At 41.7% G+C, this 23,401-nt stretch overlaps 1 protein-coding gene across 12 annotated transcripts in view; it reads left to right on the forward strand.

Moving 5' to 3' along the window:
• The window catches only part of LOC111248000 (uncharacterized), a 63,034-nt gene extending 40,379 nt beyond the window's left edge, over positions 1 to 22,655 (forward strand). For 9 of the 12 annotated variants that reach the window (XM_022799676.2, XM_022799716.2, XM_086988403.1 and 6 more), the window contains 13 exons: positions 4,707 to 5,308; positions 6,294 to 6,431; positions 6,765 to 7,280; positions 7,481 to 7,545; positions 7,770 to 7,907; positions 8,165 to 8,372; positions 8,504 to 8,713; positions 8,894 to 9,241; positions 10,146 to 10,347; positions 10,624 to 11,329; positions 11,649 to 11,961; positions 12,288 to 12,809; positions 13,099 to 22,655. In XM_022799676.2, coding sequence (XP_022655411.1) covers positions 4,707 to 5,308; positions 6,294 to 6,431; positions 6,765 to 7,280; positions 7,481 to 7,545; positions 7,770 to 7,907; positions 8,165 to 8,372; positions 8,504 to 8,713; positions 8,894 to 9,241; positions 10,146 to 10,347; positions 10,624 to 11,329; positions 11,649 to 11,961; positions 12,288 to 12,809; positions 13,099 to 13,209 — 4,079 coding nt within the window. In that variant the 3' untranslated portion in view covers positions 13,210 to 22,655. The remainder of the gene's footprint in view (positions 1 to 4,706; positions 5,309 to 6,293; positions 6,432 to 6,764; positions 7,281 to 7,480; positions 7,546 to 7,769; positions 7,908 to 8,164; positions 8,373 to 8,503; positions 8,714 to 8,893; positions 9,242 to 10,145; positions 10,348 to 10,623; positions 11,330 to 11,648; positions 11,962 to 12,287; positions 12,810 to 13,098) is intronic. The other 3 variants (XR_015327346.1, XR_002672371.2, XM_022799709.2) reach the window with 3 other exon arrangements.
• The last annotated feature ends 746 nt before the right edge of the window (positions 22,656 to 23,401 follow it).

The raw sequence follows: 23,401 nt of genomic DNA on the forward strand, positions 1-23,401 counted from the left end.
AATGCGACATTTACGTAGCTTACCATTACCTAGTACGAAACAAACTTGGCTTCACCGGTTGGGTTTAGGTCGACTTTACCTCGATTTTGGGCCGGCGTTCCGACTGTGTTTGTCCTTCGAGTCGGCAGGTTCAACGTCCAATAGGTGGGCGTGGTTAAAAAAATGGCCCTCGTTGTCGCAGGGGCGGACAGATATCGCCAGTGTATATACACTTCAATATATACACGTATTAAAAACATAAATGACGATGTCACAGCTACCTCATTTAGCGTCTCAAAAAGGCACATAACTTGTGTTTTATAGTGCATCAGGATGTATTTTATAATGCAATCAACTTTTTGGGTCTGATTACTGCCTGGACACGCCTCTTGTATAGAACTGTCGTTTAATGATATTTATTGCATTCTCAAACTCCGCGCATTCAATGTTGTCACCTTGAGTCCGTCGGAACATGCGGCTGACGTCATAATGACGCTGCGTAAACTGCCCATTGACAAACATGCCCCAAAAGTCTCTGGAAATAAGTTGGCGGTTTTTTGTATAGAGTGCATCCGAAGGGTTACATATATGCACAGCTGGCTCTGTCAGATCTAACACGCGTCATGAGAATGATACAATAAAAACGTTTGTTATTATCAGCTCATCTAATATTTAGAAAAAAAATTACCTTTCCCATTGAATTATTAATGAAGGTTATTAAATACTTGTTCTTTAAGTGGGTGTGACTAGTTCACGGCGGGCGATACCAAAATTCTTCGACAAAATTTAGCTTGATGTATGCAATTTCCAGCGCTTTCAAGCGGCACCTAAGCAAAAAGTAGAAACAAAGCGTACGCGCTTCTACCTGCGTAAATTGCAACCTCACTATCAACGCCATTCAGGAGTATTTTCTGTCACTGTTTACACACGGGAAACAGCGCTTTTAAAACCTTGTCAATGGCTGTATATTTAGTATTGTTGCATTAGTATAGCTAATTTTTCTATTTGTTGTTTCTTTTGACAAAATACTGGAAAAAAATATGAAGGGTCGTCTATAGATGTTGACTTCGCTTCCATATGTAATGTCAGCCTTAAAGCAAAGCAGACGTTTGTGCAATAGTTAAGATCAAATGATCTACGTCAACATGCTACTATACAAACTATGGCCCTAATTTTCACAGCTAGAAACTGGTGGGTAGCTTTGTTCCTGATAATACGTTAGGTTTCTGATTGGTTGAAAGCCGACAGACAAAGAATGCACACAAGGTTGCCGTACTTACGTAAACGCAGTGCTTCAATGATCATATTCTCTCTGTTTTCTGGTCGAAAGCTAATGATAGGTTGTGTACCTATCATGAACCAGACATTATCATACTTTTCGTAACACTTAAATTTCGTTTTTTGCCGTCTTACTGTTTCTAACATTTATCTAATCCACCAACAGTACGTGCCAATGGGCACACGTGCCATAGTAATCGAATCACTTGGTTCTTACGGCGACAGGAACAGAAGAAGCTCAGATAGATGGCGTAACTAACAGTGATTGTTGCTCTTATGTCGAAAACTGATTATTACATTTTCGAGACGCGGACAGAAACTCCTCCAAACCCCCTAGAATACTGTCTGGAATCGTGTTTTCACATTTGTTTCCCATCGTCTTGGCTTCTATAGGCTCCCGCCACCATCGTCTTATTCTTCCGCCTGAACAAACTTAATCATCGTTTTATTTCAATAACTATTACGTTATTTGCTGTTAACTAAACAGTATCGTTGAATTCATTCTATGAAGTTCCTCGGTCGTATTACATCTGCAACGGCTAGACGATTCAGTGCTCTAAAGCGAAACACATGGGTGGTAGACTTGACTCAATGGCCGCTAGCAAACAGACAATCGAATGATACGCGGACAACCCGATGGAAAAACAGATGGACAAATATAGAAAAACCTGGACAGCTATCCTTTTGTCCAGAGCGGCTAACCAGCGCAAGAGACCATTTTTACTGCAGACAGTTAACTATTGGCGCGTGAGTGACGCCGTCGTTTAGTCCATCTAACATGTCGATAATTTCATCTCGCTAGCCTTTCGTTGAATCGTCAGGGCTGATCATTCTCACATTTTACAATAGTGTGCGTAACGGGCCACCCGAGCAAGATTATCAATCATGTTGCAGGTTAGTTTTGAAAGCCGTATCGTCCAGCAAAACGTTACCGAAACGTAGATGTGTCAGAATATCTGAGCTCCTCGCCCTCATAAAGATCTAGCGAGATCTTTTTCAAACCGTTTTTAGGTTAAGAAAACAATGCACTTCTCCGAGAAGAACTGTCTCAGTAGGCGTGATGTTCACACAATGACCCTGACACAGACGGTATGCCCTGATTAGACCTACCACGCTTACCTATTCCATTGCCCATAAACATTTAGAAACAACCAATAATTTTCTTCAGTCTCAACACAGCCAAACTAGCCTTGGGAATAGGATGATGCTGTCAAGACAAATATATCGGGACGAGCAAACGACTCGAGAGCTGTGGGAGAAACAGAAGACGAAAATCGCCTGAGAGTCAGACAGTTGTATTGTTGAGCGGGTTAAAAGCAACGAAATCTGCAATAAATTAAGTTGATTTAGCTATGTTTTCCCGATGAGGTCTTTGGGAGAGATTTCTACTAGTTCTTGAGTCGTAGGCTCTAAGTATAAGCGGGTCGAAGATCGCTTCGTCGTTCCATTAATTTTTCATGGTTTGGAAGTCGTTCGCATGCCCTAGTCTCACGCGTGATGTTTTTTCTATCGTTTTTGCTGGACGATCAGCCTAAACGACCGTTGACATGCGATATTCCGTATATCTATATCCAATTAAGCGAGCGAGGTAACCTGATGAATGTAGCCTTTGAAAAGTAAAATTATATTAATCAATTTAGGCTTTCATGCCAAGAATCAATCATACTCATCCCTGAGCTGTAGGAACGGATAACTAATATTTCAAATCGAAGTGATTGGAAACTTGCCCGCCTATATATGATAGAGAGCTGAGATTACCAATCCCAATACGGGTGGCGGATATCCCAATATTGAAATAGAAGACCCCACTAGCTACTGCGTGACCAACTAAAAGTTTAATATCATTCAACGTTATGCCGAAAATCGAATATCAGTATTTATATTCCGACGCAGCAATATTTAGGCCCATAATAAGCTTGCTCTCTCAAACATACACGATATTTTCAAATTGTATCGTATCCAGGACACACAAATGGTACCAAAGGCAGAAAAGCGTCGCAATAAATATGAAAGACGTGAGAGCCGCTATATCGTTGGGAGCTTGCTCACCCGAAACAGCGCTCGTACTCGATGCCTAGTTCCAGCCAGAATCCTGTCTGCTTTTGTGTAATGGATTATAATCAATCTACATAATATATATTGATTATAAAGGTTGGTTCTAAGATCTTTTTTGTCTTCTCATAGGACATGTATGCGTTTAAGACATTTGTAGAGATAAGGGTTTCGGCAGTCGTGTAGTCGCAGAGCTATGACCCTTGCTCAAATCCGTAGAAGGGGGAGAGTCGGTTGTATAAACCAGTCTGTGACTCACCGCCCAAGCCTTTCAGGCGTGTGACTCACTAGGACCTCAAAAGGAAAGATTCCCCGCCAAACCTCGATAGAGACGTTGAACGGATTTCAGTACTACGTAAAAGATTCCAAGAACTTTTAGGCTCAGTTGGGGGTTCCTTAGTTAGCTAGAAACGATTCAGTGAGTCAAGCCGATCCGGTTGACAATGCCGAACATAAAAAGAGGGAGGGTAAAAATTCTCAAGTCACAGCCCATGGCGGACCAGGCGATGAGTTTATTCCTAGTCGGCCTGTGGCGTGCTTACAGCTAGCTCTGGATGTTTAAGTAGACAATTGGCATAAACGTGCTGTGTCATAGGAAGACTGGAGTGTCCAACCACGAATGCTCGCACATTTGCAGGAAACTGTGATAGAAACTTCTGATTAACCTGGAACATATTACCGTCGTATCATGAACACGTGTTGTTATCAAGGAAATCAGTATATATCACCAGCTAAATATACCTGTCTGTTCTATATAAAAAACCAAACAGACGTGTGCATAATTTTATGTGACACGAATCTTTAGATTGAGTGCACGCACTGGTGCACGCATATCGGCGATCTATTTCTTTAGCAAGATGGAATATGTTTATAACATTGACACCAACTCCTGTTGTCTCCTCATAAATAATAATAGAATAGCGAAGTCGCTGGTCCGCGAGCTTCACATATAATGAATCATAGAGGACGATTTACATCATCATTATCGCATTCAGTAACGACTGATTATGATCCTGGCTTTCATTACAAATCCACATACATTATATGAATTTTTCCACGATAAAAACTATTGTAACCTGATGAAAAAATCAAATCTGATCGCGTTTTAGCTATTTTTAATACTCCGTTGGTAGAAAAACGTTTAATGTTGCTTATGAATGTTGTGTTCCATTTTCCTAGACACTGGCTCTTAGTAGAATTTTTTGTGAGGTTGGGATTCCCTGTGCGTGCACTTCCATTGTTAATAACGGCTTTTATTTTCCCGCTACACTGACTAACAACAAACAACAAAGTTATGAATTGTAAAGGACCAAAGTTGTGTCGTTTACTCCCGTTCTTAGTTGTGTTCTAATATGTTTTACCATTCGTTGCAACGTTGTCTTTCTCTGCCATATCAGGCAATTGCTACGACCCAGTTTTGGTGACCAGTAGCAGCTCACAAGGATCTCCCTTGCCCTCTTCGGCTACTGCGATTATTCACGGCGCCAGCAGCGCCCGCGGAGGTGCCAGCGGCGGCGGGGGTGTCGTGGTCTTGGACACGAGTTTCGGAGCCGGATCGGGACTCGTCACGCTGAAGTCGTCCGTGTCATCAGGTTTCTCCTATGGTGGTCAGCATCACCATGGATCCACATTGTTGTCGGGCCTGGCCGCCTCGTCCGGGCTATCTTCGCACCATCACTCGTCGTCATCTTCAACTGCAGGACAGCACCACCACTCCAGTCACTCACAGCATCCTCAACCCCAACAACATCAGCATCAGCAGACAACAAACAGAGGCTCGTTCTCTTTGAGGGTAGCGGCCGCAGGGGGCCATCACTCGAGTCACAACTCAGGCAACAATAACGGCCATAGCCACGGGCCGAACAGCGGCGGCGTGCAACATCCACAGCAACAACACATCTCCAGCCTGAACAATAACGCTAGCAACAACAATAACAACGGAAGCGCAAATAACAATAATACCAGCAACAGTCACAGCAGCTCATCGAGAAAACGAAAGGTGAGTCAGAATGTCAAATGCAAAATCGTAAATATGAACATCGCGTTTATGAACAAATATGTAAAGTGTTGTTGTTGAATGACAGCCTTTGACAGGCCATATGTTGCAAAATACATATGAGCGTAGTTGAAGAACAATTAGGCTTGGCACTATAAGAAAAGCCAGTTACTGCTCGTTATGCCGAAAGGAAGAGTAATTTCCAAAGATAGTATTTATTGCTAATTATAGATAACCTTCAACAGTTTGTCTTTCCAAGACTTTTTGTGGGTCCCTAGTTTCTACTATCCTTCTTCCTAACTTCAAGCTAAATTTTTGTGTATGGCATGTTTATACAAGACTCTAATGAACTTACGCGTTCCTTTGTGTATATTCACGGTTACCATTAAAGAGTTCGTTACGATTTTAGACAGGAATCTTTGAATACGGCTCGTTCATGAGGAGTGTTTCTATCTGTTCATGTGAAAAGCTTCATCCAAAGTTTGCTCTCCTCTAGCGGCAAGAGTATTTGCCTAATCGTCTCCGTATCTACACAACTCTTTCTTGGAATGAAAGCAACCCACAAAAAAGTAGGTTTTAGCAACCCATAAAAAATAGCCTAATCTTACCTCCTTTAATCTCTTTTTTAGCCTTCTCTCTAAAGTTTAAGGGGTCGCTTTGAGTTCAAAAATCAGACAAGCAAGAAAAATATATACTTTAGCTAGTTCGAACTCAGAGTTGCTACAGAAGCGCTCACTTTGGACCAAAAATCGGCCCCTCGCCACTTTCGCTATCTCAGCGGCCTTCCAGGTTTTAAATCTCAGATCAGCAGTATGTCTGTTCAATCCAAATGATGCGTTCACCATTTGCACATGCCAATCAACGTAATTTGTATGTTTCGTTGATTGCGAGTGACTCGAGTGTCTAACCTAATTTGAACTCTGGAGTACACCTTAGAATGGCGGACGGCATTACACTCATGACTTATTTTCCTGATCAAATTTTGCAGGCAGAGACGTTAGTAAGCTACGGAGGCGGTGCAGCGGCGACAGGAGAAAGCGCTGCGTCCGGGCTTCTGATGAACAGCACGTCCCATTCGACGGCCGGAGGCCAGTCCAAGCGAAGCAAAATGGGACAACAGAAAAAGGTACGTTAAGCCTAATTGGCAGAACAGACCGTTCATAATCCACCAGCGAACTTTTGTTCGTTGGAGGATGAAGCAGTAGTCTTTTTTCTGCAAAATTTCGCACCTGTATGCTTATAATGCGAAAAAAGTCAATATTGGTCAAATACAATGCTTCACATAAACCTATCATTCAAATGTTGTATATCTAGCAAAGTTTATTACCACATGTCAAAACACGGCTAATCAAAGTAGTAGTTTCTTCCTTCGACTGAACCTTAGAAAAAAAAAGTGGTAACCATTTGCGTAACGAGATGCTCAATGCCATCGTGTTCGATTGCACTTCGGTTCTTACAGGTTGTTTCGTCCTCATCGACCTCCGAGGGCGACTACCAGCTTGTGCAGCACGAAGTGCTGTATTCAGCTGCCGGGAACCAATATGAAGTCCTCGAATTTCTCGGCAGAGGTACATTCGGCCAAGTGGTCAAATGTTGGAAAAAAGGCACTAACGAGATCGTCGCGATCAAGATCCTCAAGAATCATCCGTCGTATGCAAGACAGGGTCAGATCGAAGTGTCGATACTTCAACGACTATCGGCTGAAAATGGCGATGACTACAATTTTGTGCGAGCTTACGAGTGCTTCGTGCACAAGATGCACACGTGCCTCGTGTTCGAAATGCTCGAACAGAACCTCTACGATTTTCTCAAGCAGAACAAGTTTTCCCCTCTACCACTCAAGTATATTCGGCCCATTCTACAGCAGGTATTAACTGCGTTACTCAAACTGAAAATGCTTGGGCTCATACACGCCGATCTCAAACCCGAGAACATCATGCTCGTCGATCCTGTACGACAACCATTCCGCGTCAAGGTAAACTACGAAATAAATTCAACGACACTAGAAAATTTTGTTGACAAACGAATTACAACTAAAGGGCAACGATAAACATTTCACGAACTTTCCCGCGAAAATTCAAATCGCAAGCTTCTTCATGTTGATCAGCCTCACAGGTATTAGTGTTTATCCGTACCTGCATAATGAGTCTCCCTTGTAACTCCAATACATTTTAGGTGATTGACTTTGGTTCGGCATCGCACGTGAGCAAGGCCGTATGCTCGACCTATCTTCAATCGAGGTTAGTGACATAGATTAAGAGTTGATTTGATTCGGAGTGAAGTTACTTTTCTTACGGCAGCTCTGTACGTAAGTCTAGAGAAGATGCATGATCACATTGCTATATTTTGCTTGAAATGGATCCCAACAATAACAGCATCGAAACAACTGATAAAATTCTAAAACCGCGTTAAGATATTAAGCTAAAAAAGAGACATTTTAAATAAAAACATTTACTGTTTGCAGGTATTACCGTGCCCCTGAAATTATTTTGGGCCTTCCATTTTGCGAAGCGATTGACATGTGGAGTTTGGGCTGCGTCATAGCTGAGCTTTTTCTGGGCTGGCCATTATATCCAGGGGGTTCGGAATATGATCAAATCAGGTTTGTCTTTTTTTGACTTACGTCTTTACGCCATTTGATATATATATATATACAAAATGGAGTACAGAACTTGTCCATAGGAGAACCGCGAAGCTTTTTATGAACTTTCAGCTTTATTTATATATCCGGCCAATTAAATAAGCCAGTCCAAACATGCTTTACAAATGTACATGCAAAGTGAGTCGAAGCACAAAAGCTGGCCGAAATCCCAATTATTGTTTGTAATGTGATTGCGTCCATAAATTTATTGTTCCCAGATTTATATCACAGACGCAAGGTCTTCCCGCTGAACATCTGCTAAATGCGGCCACCAAAACTACGCGGTTCTTTGTCCGAGAACAAGCGTCGTCCTCGAGCTATCCATTCTGGAGGCTGAAGACTCCCGAGGAGCACGAAAACGAGACAGGCATTCATTCCAAAGAGGCCCGAAAGTATATCTTTAATTGTCTCGACGACATGGCACAGGTTTGCTCAACATGTTGAACTCATTGCTGACCCTGATGATATTTTCTTTAGAAATGTATTTATTTCGCTAAAAAAAAACGGCGGTTGAAACCGTTATCGTACAAAATGTGTTGCCGGTGTATATTATCTAGGTGAATGTGCCAGTGGACCTGGAATCGGGAGGCGGAGAACTCTTAGCGGAAAAAGCGGATCGACGCGAGCTGATTGACCTGCTCAAGCGGATGCTAACTCTTGACCAGGAGAGACGCATTACGCCCGGGGAGGCTATCAACCATAATTATGTTAACCTTGGACACCTCGTCGAATATGCCCATTGCCAGCATGTCAAGAACTCTGCTCAGGTTCTTTCACGTATTTACTTTGAATGAACTGCAACGATTATAAAAACCTCTATGTGAGCATTTATATAAAGGGTGCCACTAATCTCATTACTACCTATAGCACTTGGCGAAATACAAAGTCCGTATTTTTGACCAAAATCATAGTGACAGTAACTTCAATCTGTTTGTTCATCATTTCAGGTGATGGAAGCGACATGTCATCGAAGAATGCGTCACCACGCGGCCGCTCAGGCCGCTGCAGCAGCGGCACTATACCATCCGGCTACCGCGCTGTATCGGCCGTTCACAGGTCCACAGGCGTCACAAAGCGCGCAACAGGGTGCACCTCAAACGCAACTTTGTTCTATTCTGTGTCCGCCACAAGTTAATGCTTGTCTAAACTCACCGAAGCATATGATGGTTGGAGCGGCTGGAGTTCAAGCGCCCCATCAACAAACGTTGCAGATTCAACCATTGCATCTTGCCACCCAGCAATACGTGCCGGTATCCGTAGTCGAACAAAACGGCCGGCAAATGGCTCTAATTACGGTAAGTTCAATAACTTGTTTCGATAACCGACGTACCACGTGATACATGCTAACTGCATATATAGAAGATCTGCAAATTGATGATAATTGTTGAATCACCAAAATAGTTATCTGCTTTATAATAAGTAAAGCTAGTAAAAAATATCTAGCCTGCTCGTGTTGTGAAATACTTAGGTAAACCGTCATTAATATACGGCACTGTTATGTCCAATAGGTGTTCAGGAAACGTTTTCTGTCATGAAATACCTTTGTATGAATTATGCGATTTCCTTTTGCTGCGCGGCAAACTCATTCATCACAATCGAATGTTAACGATAACACTAGATACTAACCATTATCTACTCTCGTCATTTGCTGTTCTTTTGCTTCGACTGTTGTTGCCGCCGTCTTCGTCGTCGTCGTCGTTGTTGTTGTTGTTGTTGTCATCTGCTTTTCCTGTCTTTTCCCAACCCCAACTCCTTTTGCTGCCGCGATTCGCGGACGGCACCTCCGGACCAATACCGTCCTCGTTGCTCTCATCACTTGTGACGCTGTTACCACCTCCATAATCGACCGATCGCACCCGCATTATCACCTGTTACGATGCGCCTGTCAATTAACTTCTTAAATTGACGCACTGGGCTTTGTTGTCATTCGTCTACAACAACATCATCGACGTTATGACCTGACGTCTGCTTTTTTGACTCGGGATTTGGTCACGCTTCCCGCTCGAAAATCCTCTTTTCACGGGCTGCCATACGCTAACATTGCACGTACACGTTTTGATATTGCTACGTGGCTGAACACCGTGTATCACCATATTACGTGAATTTGTGGTGAATTTATTCTGTTCGCGTTGTTCCTTTTTGGCTTCCTGCCACGTACTTCTCGATATTGTATGTGTATGTGTGCCTGTCGGGTCGCAGGACTCAAATCTTCTCTGCCCCCAGAACCCGTCCTCGGCTGCTGCCGCAGCCACTTGGGCGGCAGCTGCCGCCGCGATGACGTCATCGCGTCCGCATCAGATGTTCGTGACGCCCACAAATGTTTGGGGTCCGCCACTCACGAGAGGAGAAGATCCGTGGGGGCGAGCAGGACTTACATTATTGCCACCTCCTCCGGCCCCCGGTAAGTACAAAGAGCAAACTATTCGCTACTATTCTAAAACTAATCAGTTAATTTATTTTTAACTTCATCACTCATATATTATTTCAAGCTTCTCCTTGTGTGATACAATACTTGGCGGTTGATATGGCTATCGTTTGTTACTTCTGTTTTCTGCGTGAAGTCCAGTACAACTTTTTGCTCGCCGATATCTAGCTTATCGCCTGTACATAGAGATAAGATGCTAGAGATTTCTAAGAATTCTTTTTCACCTCCATTCCTTTCTCGAACTTTGCTCAGACTGGATGTCGGTGGGCCAAACGCCGTCGGCTGCTCACCAAAGTAGCTCTGTTCGTTCATCAACCCGTGAACACTCGTCCCATTCAAAACGGCACCCGTCGACATCATCATCTGGCAAAGCCATTGCGCTTGCGCAGGCCTCGGTCGCGTCGGCTGCTGGCGTCTCGGGGTCGTCTACTTCGGCGTACGCCCCGCTCGGATCGTCGTCGCTGGCACCGGCCGCACACGCCCATTCACATTTAGGTGGTTCGCTCGTAGGCGGGCCGTATGGGAATGGAGGTGGTAGCGGCGGTGGCGGTCCACAGACGCCCAGCGGTAACGGGCAGCATACGCAGCTGAGTCCTGTCAAGAAGCGCGTCAAAGAGAACACCCCACCCAAGTATCATCTTCCGCCTGCGTCGGGAAGTGGTCTCGGCCCATCATCGGGAGGCAGCAGTGGAGGCCAGTCGTCGATGGGTGTCTCGCAGGGCAGTCACACTACAGTCAAGTGGCATCCCGAACCGCAGATCCAGGCGCCAGCCGCGCATTTACATTCATCTCACGTGTCCATAGGGCACGGGCAGGGATCAGGACAGGCATTAATTGGATCGGGAGCTAGCGGAGGCCGCACGATTGTCATTCGAGATTCACCTTCGCCATCGCGCGCGGTCTCTGTGATCACGATCAGTTCGGACAGCGACGATGAGGCGCCCAACACACAGAACAGGCTGGTTGACTTCTTCTATTATACCAATGTTTAACTTTTTGACATCTTTTGTCCTTTGCAAACACATAATTGAGGAATTATCTCCAGGTGCCACGTTTAAGTGACAATGATGTACGACTTCGTAGTCGTATAGCCGTTTTTTCTTCGTTTTAGGTTAGGGATTAGGTATTCGAGGATCTATCTTTGAGTCAAGATCAGTACAGAAGATTTTTCTATGCCAGCTGATTTTGTTAATCAACCATTTGTATTTTGTGGCTAAATGAACCAATTATAAATAGTGAATTTGGTGTTTGAAATTTGGATACGTCCTGTTCTGTAGTGGTGGCAGTGGCCGATCAAAGAGCTCCGCAGAACGCGGGGACTCAGAGACGTCAAGTGGTGGTAAATGTCACTCGGCGCAGGTTACACCGTCAACAGAATACCCTGGTTGTTCGCGCGGCGGCATTCGCGCAACCTCGTCCAAGAGCACGATGCCGCTGCCTAATGACTCACCGGGTGCTTCCGGGGCATCCGGGTCCGTTGGGGCCACTCCGGCCGATTCCCGAGTACTTCAGCTATCAAACCACTATTCGCCTGTGGTACTCCAGAACATCAAACATGAGCCCAGGGACGAACAGCAGCCACTACACAAGGTGAGCAAAATAGAAAGATTTTCGAGTTCTCCTATTTATATTCAATTTGCTATAAGAATATCGTTATCGACATTCAGTTATTGATCTTCTTGATTATTAACGTCGATGCTTTCATCAGACGATTATCTAAAGCTATTTGACATAGCACAAGGACCAACCAAATTAGACTGGCAATTACGGCATTTCTTTTACAGTTTTGGTCAAGCAAAAATCGTTTCTCCTAACAAACATATTTTCTACACTTGCCGATTGTTCACATTCCTGTTCACCAACATATCTCTATTGCAATTGTTATTCTGACCTGGTGCCCCACGCCTTCGTATCAGGATCGGTCGCACAAGTACGCCACCATTCCAGGCAGCGGATTAGCGGGTAGCAGCAGCTCGGGTAGCATTCAGCAGACAACATTCAAACGTGAAGTTGTCTCACAGCTGCCAACGGCGCATACCGCCCATCTTAGCAGCCATGGCCACGGGGGTCACCTGGCTCCAGCGTACGTCGACCCTGAACGGCTGCTCAAGGAAGCGGCAGTTGGGGTGAGCACCAGTGCTCATGCACGGGCCGCCCATTCACACGCCCATACAAGACAGCAGCCCCCGCTGCAGTTTGAGTTTGCTGCGGCGCCCGCTAGCCAAGTGGGACAGCTAGGTATGGGTGTTGGCACGGTGGGAGCTGTCGGCGTCGGCTCGACGGGCCACATGGGTGTAGGTGCCGTGGGTGCTGTGGGCGCCGTGGGGGCACAACCGCTCTACTTGAGCCAGCCTGACATTTACCGACCGACCGCCGTGTACGTGGCCACTGGTAGCGGGCAATTCCCGCCGCCACCGGCACACCACCAATATCCACAGGTAAATCTAAATACAAACGTGAACTATTAATACTATGAAATGAAATAACAACGCGCATATATGGCACATGGCGTCGAAAGCAACGTGGTATACAAAGATCTACTGGTTTTTACGGGTTTTAAAAGAGAAACATTTCCCACCTTATTTAAGGGAGCGACCAAAAATATTTTCTTAAAGCATAACCTTTAAAGCGGCTGTGGCGTCATCATTTATATTATTATCATGGTATGATGATTATCACTATGATTTAAGAGGTTTCCTCTGTCATAACTGTTCTGGTACCCTGCAGGTGAATCAGCCTCCCGTGGGCTATGCAGCACCTCCTGCGCACCTTCAATCCTCATATCCAGCTTACACGCGCATATCCCCCAAATATCACAACCCCTACCAGGCAATGTAGGCAAGAACGCAGATCTCGGCCTAGCTAACAGTAATATCAGGCCTCCTCTATTACGCTACCTGCCAATTTGAGAAGGCAAAACATTGGCAAAGCCGCTACAACGAAAGTCATTCGGCATCGTGTATGAAACAAGAATTGCTGATCCCTTCGGTAGGCCGGCCCTTATCAGCATTGGGTTAAATTGACAGCGTGCTTTAACTGTAACGGCGCCTGCAGCATATACAACAGTAGGACGGAAGGCAAGAACAAGGGTGAGCATACTAGTCTCGAAAGGACTTCAGAACCAGTAGATTATAAGACTAGGTCAGTAGGTGACAACCACCAGTAAAATGGCAGGACATCAGCTGTGGGAGAAGAGAGGCTCTGTACGTGAGAATCTCTCGGTGGAGAAGTGCTCGCGTGTTTTTTTGTTCGAAAAAACAAAAAAAACAAATGAAGAAATCATAGTTGCTCATCGGTCATTTGCGTACGACAATACCGTTAACAAGACAAAACTAAGCAACAACTATCAATCCCTATGTATTACAGCACACACAGCAGACGCGTTCACGACGACATCGCGACACGTTTGCACGCCGAGACATCCATATAATAAAATAATCACAATAAACTAATCTTAATCGCATTATTATTGTTATTATCATAACAACTTTGCAGTATTTGTCCTAGTAGCAGATTGAACGCAAAAACAAGCTTCATAGAGATGAGATACGACGTAACCAATGCAGTAAACAGGTAGTATCGTGACTTGGCTGCAGATGTCGCTCGAATAGATCGTGTATGTATATTATATTCACGAAGAAAAAAAATATCAATTATTGTGTAATTGCTGCTATTATTACTAATATTGTGATTAGGACAGGGGGTTGAAAACACACGGGCGTCATAATGAATTAAGTAGAATGCTAATCATGATATTAATAATAACTTAGCAGAAAACACCAGTCCCTCACTTGAATTAATTACATCTGACGGACGTCGCGTGCGGAGACGCTCCGTTGTTGGTTGTGGGAGCAAACAACGGCTACGCGTTAACTAGGTTTTGGAGAGGGCAAACATAGCTACTAGAGCGTCAGTCAAACGGATGATTTTTGCTCGTTGTATACGGTTTTACTATTGTGAGCGTTGGTTGCCGGGAGAAAATAGAATGGCGGCATAAGAAATCGTTTGCAGGAAAGCAGACGATTGTGCCTCTCATAACAGTCGAACATCGGCGTGAAGTCTGACAGAAGAATACAAAAGATGGCTGATGGTAGGGTGGCATAAGTGTTATGAAAGAATATCTGAACAAAAGCGAGTGAGGGTCTGAGGTAGCCAACAACTGAGCCGGAACTGTGGTGGCGACATAGTTTCGGTGTCTTTCGTTACTTGTTTCTGTAGCAACTATCTCCATGTTGTATACCATCACTGGGCGTCGGACCATGCAGACGACAACATCGTCCATGTAACATTTCCTTCCAGTTTCTGATTGTGACCACATTTCGGTGATCTTTTTTTTTTATCGCTAGGGTCGTATTTGGTCGCTTTTTGCTTGAGCTAAGGTCTAGCACCCGGCAGCAGTGTATTCATTGTGGCAGACACTTGGCTCTTCCAACTCGTGAACTCAGACAGTGGTTATCATCAACATGATAATATAATTTGTATGTTTATGGCTACTATTGTTTGCTGCTACTATTAACCGTACCCGTCACCGTTTATATTCTATATAATAAATATAGTTGTGCCTGATTTAACTATCACATTACGATTTCCTGCTGCGTTATAATTATCGGCAGTATAAATCTGTACAGATTTCTGATTGTGTTTCCTTTACAAAGAAGGTCACGTAACAATATTTAATGTATATGTGTACGTCACGATGAAGGTCACTCTGATGTGATGATGTCATCAATCGTGTATACTATATGAGAAGACGAAGCGTCAACGTAAGAATAGTTTCGACAAAAACAACCGAAGGGATCAAATGATTGATGGTAAAAATTTTTATTTTCCTTTGTTTGCCGTTTGTAGCTGAAGTCGTAGTTGACATAAGGTTGTAATCTTAAGGAGGAAGACATGATCGCCAAGGTTTCTTTGGTTAGGCTGTATCGTTTGATGTGGACGGTTCAAAGGTCTCATCGTACGTTTTGTGTGGCATTTGACGGCACTAGCAAATGAGATGGAACATGAAGCTAAATAAGCGACGCTAACACAAAAGATCGACCTGTAGCTACTGATGGTACTATTACACAAAGACCGAGCTCGGTGTAACACTGGAAAACTCAGCCTAAATTGGAGTTTTTGTATATTATCGTGAACAAACTGATCGATGACCGCTGCGATATCGGACTGCGGATCGTGCCACCCGATTCTATGAAATTTTAACTCCGAGTGGAGTCCGAAGAAGACACGAGAAGGAAATTAGCGTCACTCATATTTTATAGAGCGATGGTCTGTTCAAGCCTTTGTCGGATTAACGCGGCGCTTCGCCTGGGTTAGTGTCCCTGAAGCCGTCGATAACATACGGTTTTTTGGTGGGTGACCTGTTTACGTAATGGGTTAATACATCGACGCAGCTGTTGTAAGCTTCTCGATTGGATTGGTATACCCTTAGCGGACCGTGGGTCCGTTTATGTTGATACCAAAGTTTGTGCAGAGCTGGAACGATAAATCGATTGAATCGATAGAACGTACAATTAGGCAGCAACTACCAGAAAGCATCGCTTTCAATGACAAGAATACATCTTGCATATTTACGCCGGCACAACGTAACGACAAGCACAATACATTAGTGTAGACTATGTTAGAACGGCTCCTCCGTACCGGCTGCACTAGCCGGCCTGTTCTAATAATATAGGTAACTGCTAATTTCCAAATTCATTCTATTGCAGTGGTGCTCTCTTGTAGCCAGTGCTCCTTGGCTTGCCCCAACATCACAAATGCGCCCCAACGCCAAAACGTAAAATAGAAAGCCCATAATGGCGGAAACTAATGCTAATGGCGCACAGCGGTACATTGTGATCTCTCGCTTACAATATTAATTATTGTTTGCGATAGATTATGCGAACACTGCGCGATGAGTAAGACTTGCGTTGACATTTCATTGATTATTTTTATGATTATTACTATGTCATGAAAACGAAATGATAAATCGCAGGCATAAAAAGAGAAATCCTGGATTAAAAAAATCGATTTTTCAGATTGGATTTCGAATCCACGAACTCGAGACCATGATAATTTTCAACGCTGGAATGATAGATAGGTGTGCGTATGGCAAAAGTGCGACATAAATTTTTTACTGTCGCTCTACGACGGATGTGTATATAATAGAATCTAGCAAAGTGAGCACAGCTAACTTTTTGACAACTTCAGAAAAAAATTTATGCAATATTTGAACTCTAAAAAAATCATTCGAGTGTTTACGAACCAGCATATGTAAGTATATGCTGTAATAATAATAATATATCGTAGCCGATATAATTAGCTTTTCGTCCTCTCCAAAAAGATTCACACACGCTTTTCCACTCGTAATGGTAATAATAACAAATGAGGATAATTACAATCATGATGGATATGCCGCTCATTCTGTACACTGCACACTGTGAACATATTGATTTTCATCATTACTATTATGATGATGATGATTATAATTCAGATATATGGCATATCCAAGTTTGTATGGTCTCTTACACCGAAACATTTTCACGCTTACGGGTTTATCAACAGATATTTATAATAACAATAACAACTCCGTATATGAACAGCAGAAAGTTGTGTGGTGTCGTTTGAGAAGAACAAGAACAGCACAGATCGACCGATCGAAAAATAAGGTCGTTGAGAAAGATTTGGCTGTAGAATCGAACCTATATCATGAGATCGCTGAGATTGCGAGGTTGGCGTCCATCGTACATATTTGGTTATCCTTCGTGGTATGAGCTTAAGATAGTTCCGTATAGCTAATGTGTTGGTATATATTGATCTGTACGATCTGCTAAGGACGGACAGATCATTGTGTTGTCGTTTGCATGCGTTACTGTGATTTTGAATTGTCACCGTCAGCGCAAATTGTGCGGTAGTCGACGCTCTTGGGGTCTCCAGCGTTAGTGTTACCATCCATTAGCCAATTGTGACAGGTTCTATACGGATCTATTGCAAGTTGTGCTATTATAGATCGAGCTCAACTAAGAGTGCCTCCAAGATCTCTTCAAGGTGGACCCGATAGCCTTCTTCTAGATAGTTCTAGGATAGGGTCGAGCCAAAGCGTTGTGCGTCTGTAAGCGTGTCCACATTCTGCGAAAGCAGGCACCTGTGTATGATGCTCGAGTATGAAAATTTCCTAAGCGACAACGATGTACTTACAGCATTCAAACAATATAATCCGCTAAGGTGGAAGGAACCACCATGTGTTTCTTATATCTTAATACTAACGTATGGGAGAGCGTGTATAAATCGTATTGTACTATTTGTTATTCTAGTGAGCTCGCAAGATGGTATCACTTCGATTCGTCCGGTCGGCAGGATTTCGATTTGTAATATAGTACTACTGACACATATTACACTGGATGATTTTCTGGTGATTGAGCAAGCAAGAGAGACCCTAATCACTAGGATGATAATATAAACATATAATTCAACGGCCAGAAAGAAAAAAATAGCTCAAGGACAGCGAGCACTATAAAATTAATGTAGACTTATAAGAAGATGGTCAATCATGCTGTTTTGCACGAAAGTATTGTAGAAAAGCTATTCGGTTTTACACTGAAGTATGGGTTGATTGATGTATTAAAACGATCAAGGGAGCTAAAATCAGGGTTTGAAGCTGGCCTGCACATTTAACTTGTGAATAAAGCCTAGACTATATAACGATATGATACGCAGTGGTACACTCTTAATGCAGGGCGAATTAGGTAGGTGTGACGTTTTAATTAGCAAAATAAATAACAGAAAGAGAGAGAGAGAGAGAGGGAGGGAGGGAGGGAGGGGGGGCGAAATACACAAATGACAATAGAAAATTAGTGAAAATTAGAATGATTAAGAAATAGATGTTTTTGTCTGTTGCCTAACAAAAGAACCGGAACTGAATGACTATTGTACCGGTATTTACCATGTGCGGAACAAAAGCCACAGCAATCGTGGCATTATATTCTGATTGTACCGTGGATGTGGGCTCTATCTGGGGAATCTGTGTGTCTATGGAAGATCTATGTGCGTCGTAGGGTTAGAAAGTATATGGAAAAATGGTAAATCGGTAACGATAAAAATAACGCTAATAGCATCAGAGGCCTTGTGGCTTTTGACGGTAGCAAGTAACCTAAATGTTGACAACGTATACCAGCGACTTGCATACAAGTAATATTTGCTGTATATTCTTTTGTGATAGTGCACTCCTATATGGTATATGAAGTTGAGAGTAGCTAGGCTTGCATACGTGAAAATGGATTGTATAGACGGACGTGCTTTAGAAAACGTGATCATTTTATTTGACGGCGGATTGAGAAATGAGCGATTAGTCAAGCTTGTCCAACTGGAGCAGGTTGCCGACGCACCGTGGCAAAACTTTTCGATAGGACATGCCCTACGTTTTTTCCTTATATTACAGACCTTACAGACTGATAACTTTCATGATACAGAGAAACGCTACGAGGGCAAACGAAGAGAGACATTCATTTAATCGCAATGCAAACGGCTCCCAGTTAGATTAACGAGGCAACTTAATAGCTAGACAACCAATAATAGCAACACGAGGTTTCAGAACTTAAGATCTTTGCATTACTGCTTCTACAAAACACTCAAATACAACGCATTCAAAATATCCGCCAGTCGAACTTATAGATAAAAATTTATCTTACCAAGGAACGATACTAACAATAGTAAAAATAATTATGGTTACTATTATCATTATTATACGAGCGTTAATATACACAAATTAAAAGGGGAGACCTTTTACGCACGTCTATAAACTAAATGATTGTATAGAGAGGTCGAAAGTAGCTTAGACATTTATGAAGTTCAGACAAAAAACAACAGTAATAGCAGACACAGATAAAATACTATAACAACAATTATAATTAATCTGCCACACATCTTACCTGCAATTACCTGGCCGTGGAATACATATATATATATATATATATACATAAATAGAGTACATTTAAAATCAGATAATTATGGACAAATATGCAGACGGCGTATAATAAACAACAAAAACAAACGGAGCTGCCATAGCGGACATTTCTAACATTACCCTTATAATCATCATTATTATTATTAAGATAATATTTGAAAATTGAATGAAAACGGTTGGCAACAAACATGTTTGGGATGTGGGGGTCCAAATAAAAAAAACAACTTGATTTATTTTGTGGTTAATATTCGCGTAGTAACAAACAGTTTAAACGTGTCTATTTAGCTTATGGTCATGATGCTCCGGTAACGACCGCCATCAGAAATCAATTATAATTGCGATATTATTGTGATCATGAATTATTGCTATGATGATAGTGTATACATAAATAATTGACTGGTAGCACCATTTATCAACGTGTTTTTTTTTTTCAATTTTTCCACTTTTTTCTGGTGCATTGTTATTAATTTTCTATTATTTTGGCCGTCAAGCCAAGAATAGGCACAGGTGTGGGTACGAACACTAGTTCAGTATTATTATTATCTTTGTAGACTGATGAAGTTACCTTTATTATTAATGACAGGATCACAATATAATATCACTGTATTGAGTAGGCACTTGGAAACAGACACAGAAAAACGTCCTAAAAATAGTTTCCTATTTCTTGTTATTACTAACACACATACATGCATACAGTCCTATAGAAAAAATGAACATATAAATATTGTGATTGAGCGCGAGCAGACACAGGGCTCCGTTGCTTACGATACTACCAATAATAACATTGTTAATGCTTACTATGCTATTGTATCAACAGAACCATAGCTAAGGGTTGATATAATTTTGCATAACTTATCTTTTTTTTAGTGAGCGGCAGACATATTTTTTGCCTCTTGAAACAAACGAAACATCGGCAGCGACACGCAGTAGCGTCTTCCTATTATTGAAACTTCCGCAAAGCGAGCCGCCAGGAAATTTTCGCACGGGGAACGCTGATTGCGGTTCAGTACAGATCTATTGCCGTAGTGGGAGTCGTCCGAAAAAACAAACAGATAGAAAAGAAAACGGTAACATTTTTCGTTCTAATGTTGTCCTAAATCTGGGAAAGTGTCGACCGCGCTATAACTGTCTTGTCCGTATATATATATATATATATATATATATATATATATATATATAGAAACAAATATATATTGTCTACCTTGTATTAATAGGAACACACAGCTGATACAAGAAAAACTTGGAGGAAAGAAGAAAGAGGAAAATTGATCCTGATGTAACTGACGAATTTAAAGCAGACGATTGCCCTAAAATGTGATATTACAACACGAAAAACACTACAACACACGCAACAACAATAACAACTAACAGCAAAGATGCTGCTGCTGCTGATGATGAAAATGTTATATAAATATTCATAAAATAACCATGGTGATTATGGTATTTTTTGTTTTTCGATTATGGTGAATACAATATTAAGAAAACATTGATGGTATAGTACATATATGCAGATACTAAACGACAGAAACACAACCAATGCTGATACAAGCACTATCATTATTATTACTATTATAATCTTATTTACTACACGATATCATTATAATTGATAATAACTAAACAATATTTAGCTGCGTCCAGTTATATCCCGCAAAAAGCGGTCCGCAGGAAGTTAACCTACACTCAGTGGTAGTATAAATCATTACTAAACATACATGTTATTAATTACTATTATCAATTGACAGTGTTCTTCGACAACCGACAATGGGATGTCTAGGTCCAGGAGAAGTTTTAAATCGATTTCTATAACAATCCAACATTACATGTTGCCCCGTTTACGCAAGTTTTTTCTAACCTACAAACGATCCGGTGGTTGGCAATTTACCTAACAGTTAGAATTATTTTATTAGTAATATAATAATAATGGCTATTATCTTATTGATATAAATGAAACGATGGAAGGTATGCCCAAATTCCACAACCACAAGGTGAAGGACAAGAAGGTCGGCATTTATTGTTTATCCACAACGCTCTTCGAACAACGATTGTATTCTTTGGATTGTGCGTACAGGTATTTAGTAGTAAGAATCAGCTCTGTTTCACGATAATATTTCACTGCAGTAGCTGTACTCTACGTGATGGGGACAGAGCTTCGCAACTGACGTATCAGATCTTGTCATTATAGTTGATAGCTTCTGATAATATCCGCTCTGTTATTAGTGACGCTTGCTTGAGCCGGGCAAAATGTTAATCTGGTTAGAGATAGGGAAGAAGTATGAGCAGCGTGAACTCGGTGGGCAATCGTCTGCGATCCGCTGAGGTGCGGCCAGCTCGCTTGGGCGTTAGTCATCCCGTTGGCACATGATTCGATGGCCTATAGGGTACGGTCTAACTATGCGCGCGTGTGAAAAACGTTCATGTAGACTAAAAAAAAATTTAAAAATACCAAACGTAGGAGGAAAAATCTAGCGAAGAAGACTGATTGGCATTCATACGTTGTATTATTACTGAGAATTGTGTTAACACAGATTTTGTTTTGGATGGACAGTTAACTGTACGAAAAATTGAAAATTACAAGAGATTTATGGACAAAGATTATGATCATAATAATAACAGGTAATAACGATCAGCAGGCGATCGGGGGAGCTGCATTATCGACAGTCCGCTTTCTAATGGCGCGCACATTTAAAAATCTGGCTGGCAGAGATATATATCTATATATATATATATATATATATAATGTAGTCCATGATGAGCCCACTCTTTACGCCAACTCGGCAACCTTTGATAGCAGCCTGTGCGTCGGTGTAATTAGACGTAGAAATAATGATTGCGACAAATACAGATCAGTACGGGAAAAGATAATAATAATAATTGCTAACATTCATAACAATGATGACCATATATATATATATATATATATATATATGACAGGAAAAGAAGTTATTGATACCATATAAAAGATGGAGGTAAGAGAAAGATACGTGTAAGGTGGCCCTTTCCACTGTTGAGAAAGGAATAGTTATGGGAATTAGCAAAAAAAGGAGGAACATCCAAGCAGAACAGAGACAGGTAAACTACCGAAATAGAACACAAATATATGATAATAATTATATATTATATATATAATACTAAACTCGATGAAAAACGGGTGTGTGAGTGTTGTGTACATATTATAATATAAGATAGCTGATTGTACATTGTAACTGAACATCTCGTAGCCTTCCTGAACTTCTTGGAAGACATTGATATGATAATAACAATATGATGATAATACAAATATAACAATACAACAAACTAAAAATAAAATGTAACAGCTTACTGCGATAAAGGATGATACGCAAAATATGCTTTTCTTTATTCTTAGGTAGGGAATTAATTGACCGAAAACTACCTGGTGGTGGCAAAAAAAGTGTTAGGCGCAGGGTGAGAGTATACACTGAATAAGTCATAGGCCAACATGTGAACAGACCAACAAGGGGTTCATTGAGGTTTTAACAGGAAAGTGAGATAAATTCAACAGGCGATAAGGTATGTTCTTAGGTAGATTGATATAAAGTAGTGCTTAACAGTTCAGGGTTAGTGTTTCCGTAAGTCCGATTCCGCTAATATTTGTCGGATCGATAGATCCGATTATTTGATTCGAGACCCTTGGAGAGGACTTTCGAAATTAGTTAAGATTAAGTGCCCATTTTTAAAATCATTCAAGCTTGATTAATGTATAGTAATAATAATCGGGGCAAGTGGGGCTATATGTGTCAAAGATATATGAACTATATAGCAAAGAAACGTTGATTCTATATTTAATTTGACAATTTCATCGGAAATTCAGTGCAATTCGCATTATTGGGTTTTCTGTTTGACCAGACTTCAAAAGGTCGGAACGATTTCTTTCGTATTCCGTCGAACCTTTGTCGAACGATGAACAATCAAACTAGGCCAGTTTGTTTTTCTATTATAATTTTATCTGTTTCAAAGCCATATCTGTAAAAAAAAAAAGTGACGTTCTATAGAAAAAGTTAGACTGAGCTGTTATATTGCGTAACCACCTTTAAGGCCATAGGGGCTAGAGTGAGGTGAGGCTATTTATGC

The sequence above is a fragment of the Varroa destructor genome, unplaced genomic scaffold, assembly GCF_002443255.2.
Source record: "Varroa destructor unplaced genomic scaffold, Vdes_3.0 BEIS01000001.1, whole genome shotgun sequence".
Classification (NCBI taxonomy): Eukaryota; Metazoa; Arthropoda; class Arachnida; order Mesostigmata; family Varroidae; genus Varroa; species Varroa destructor.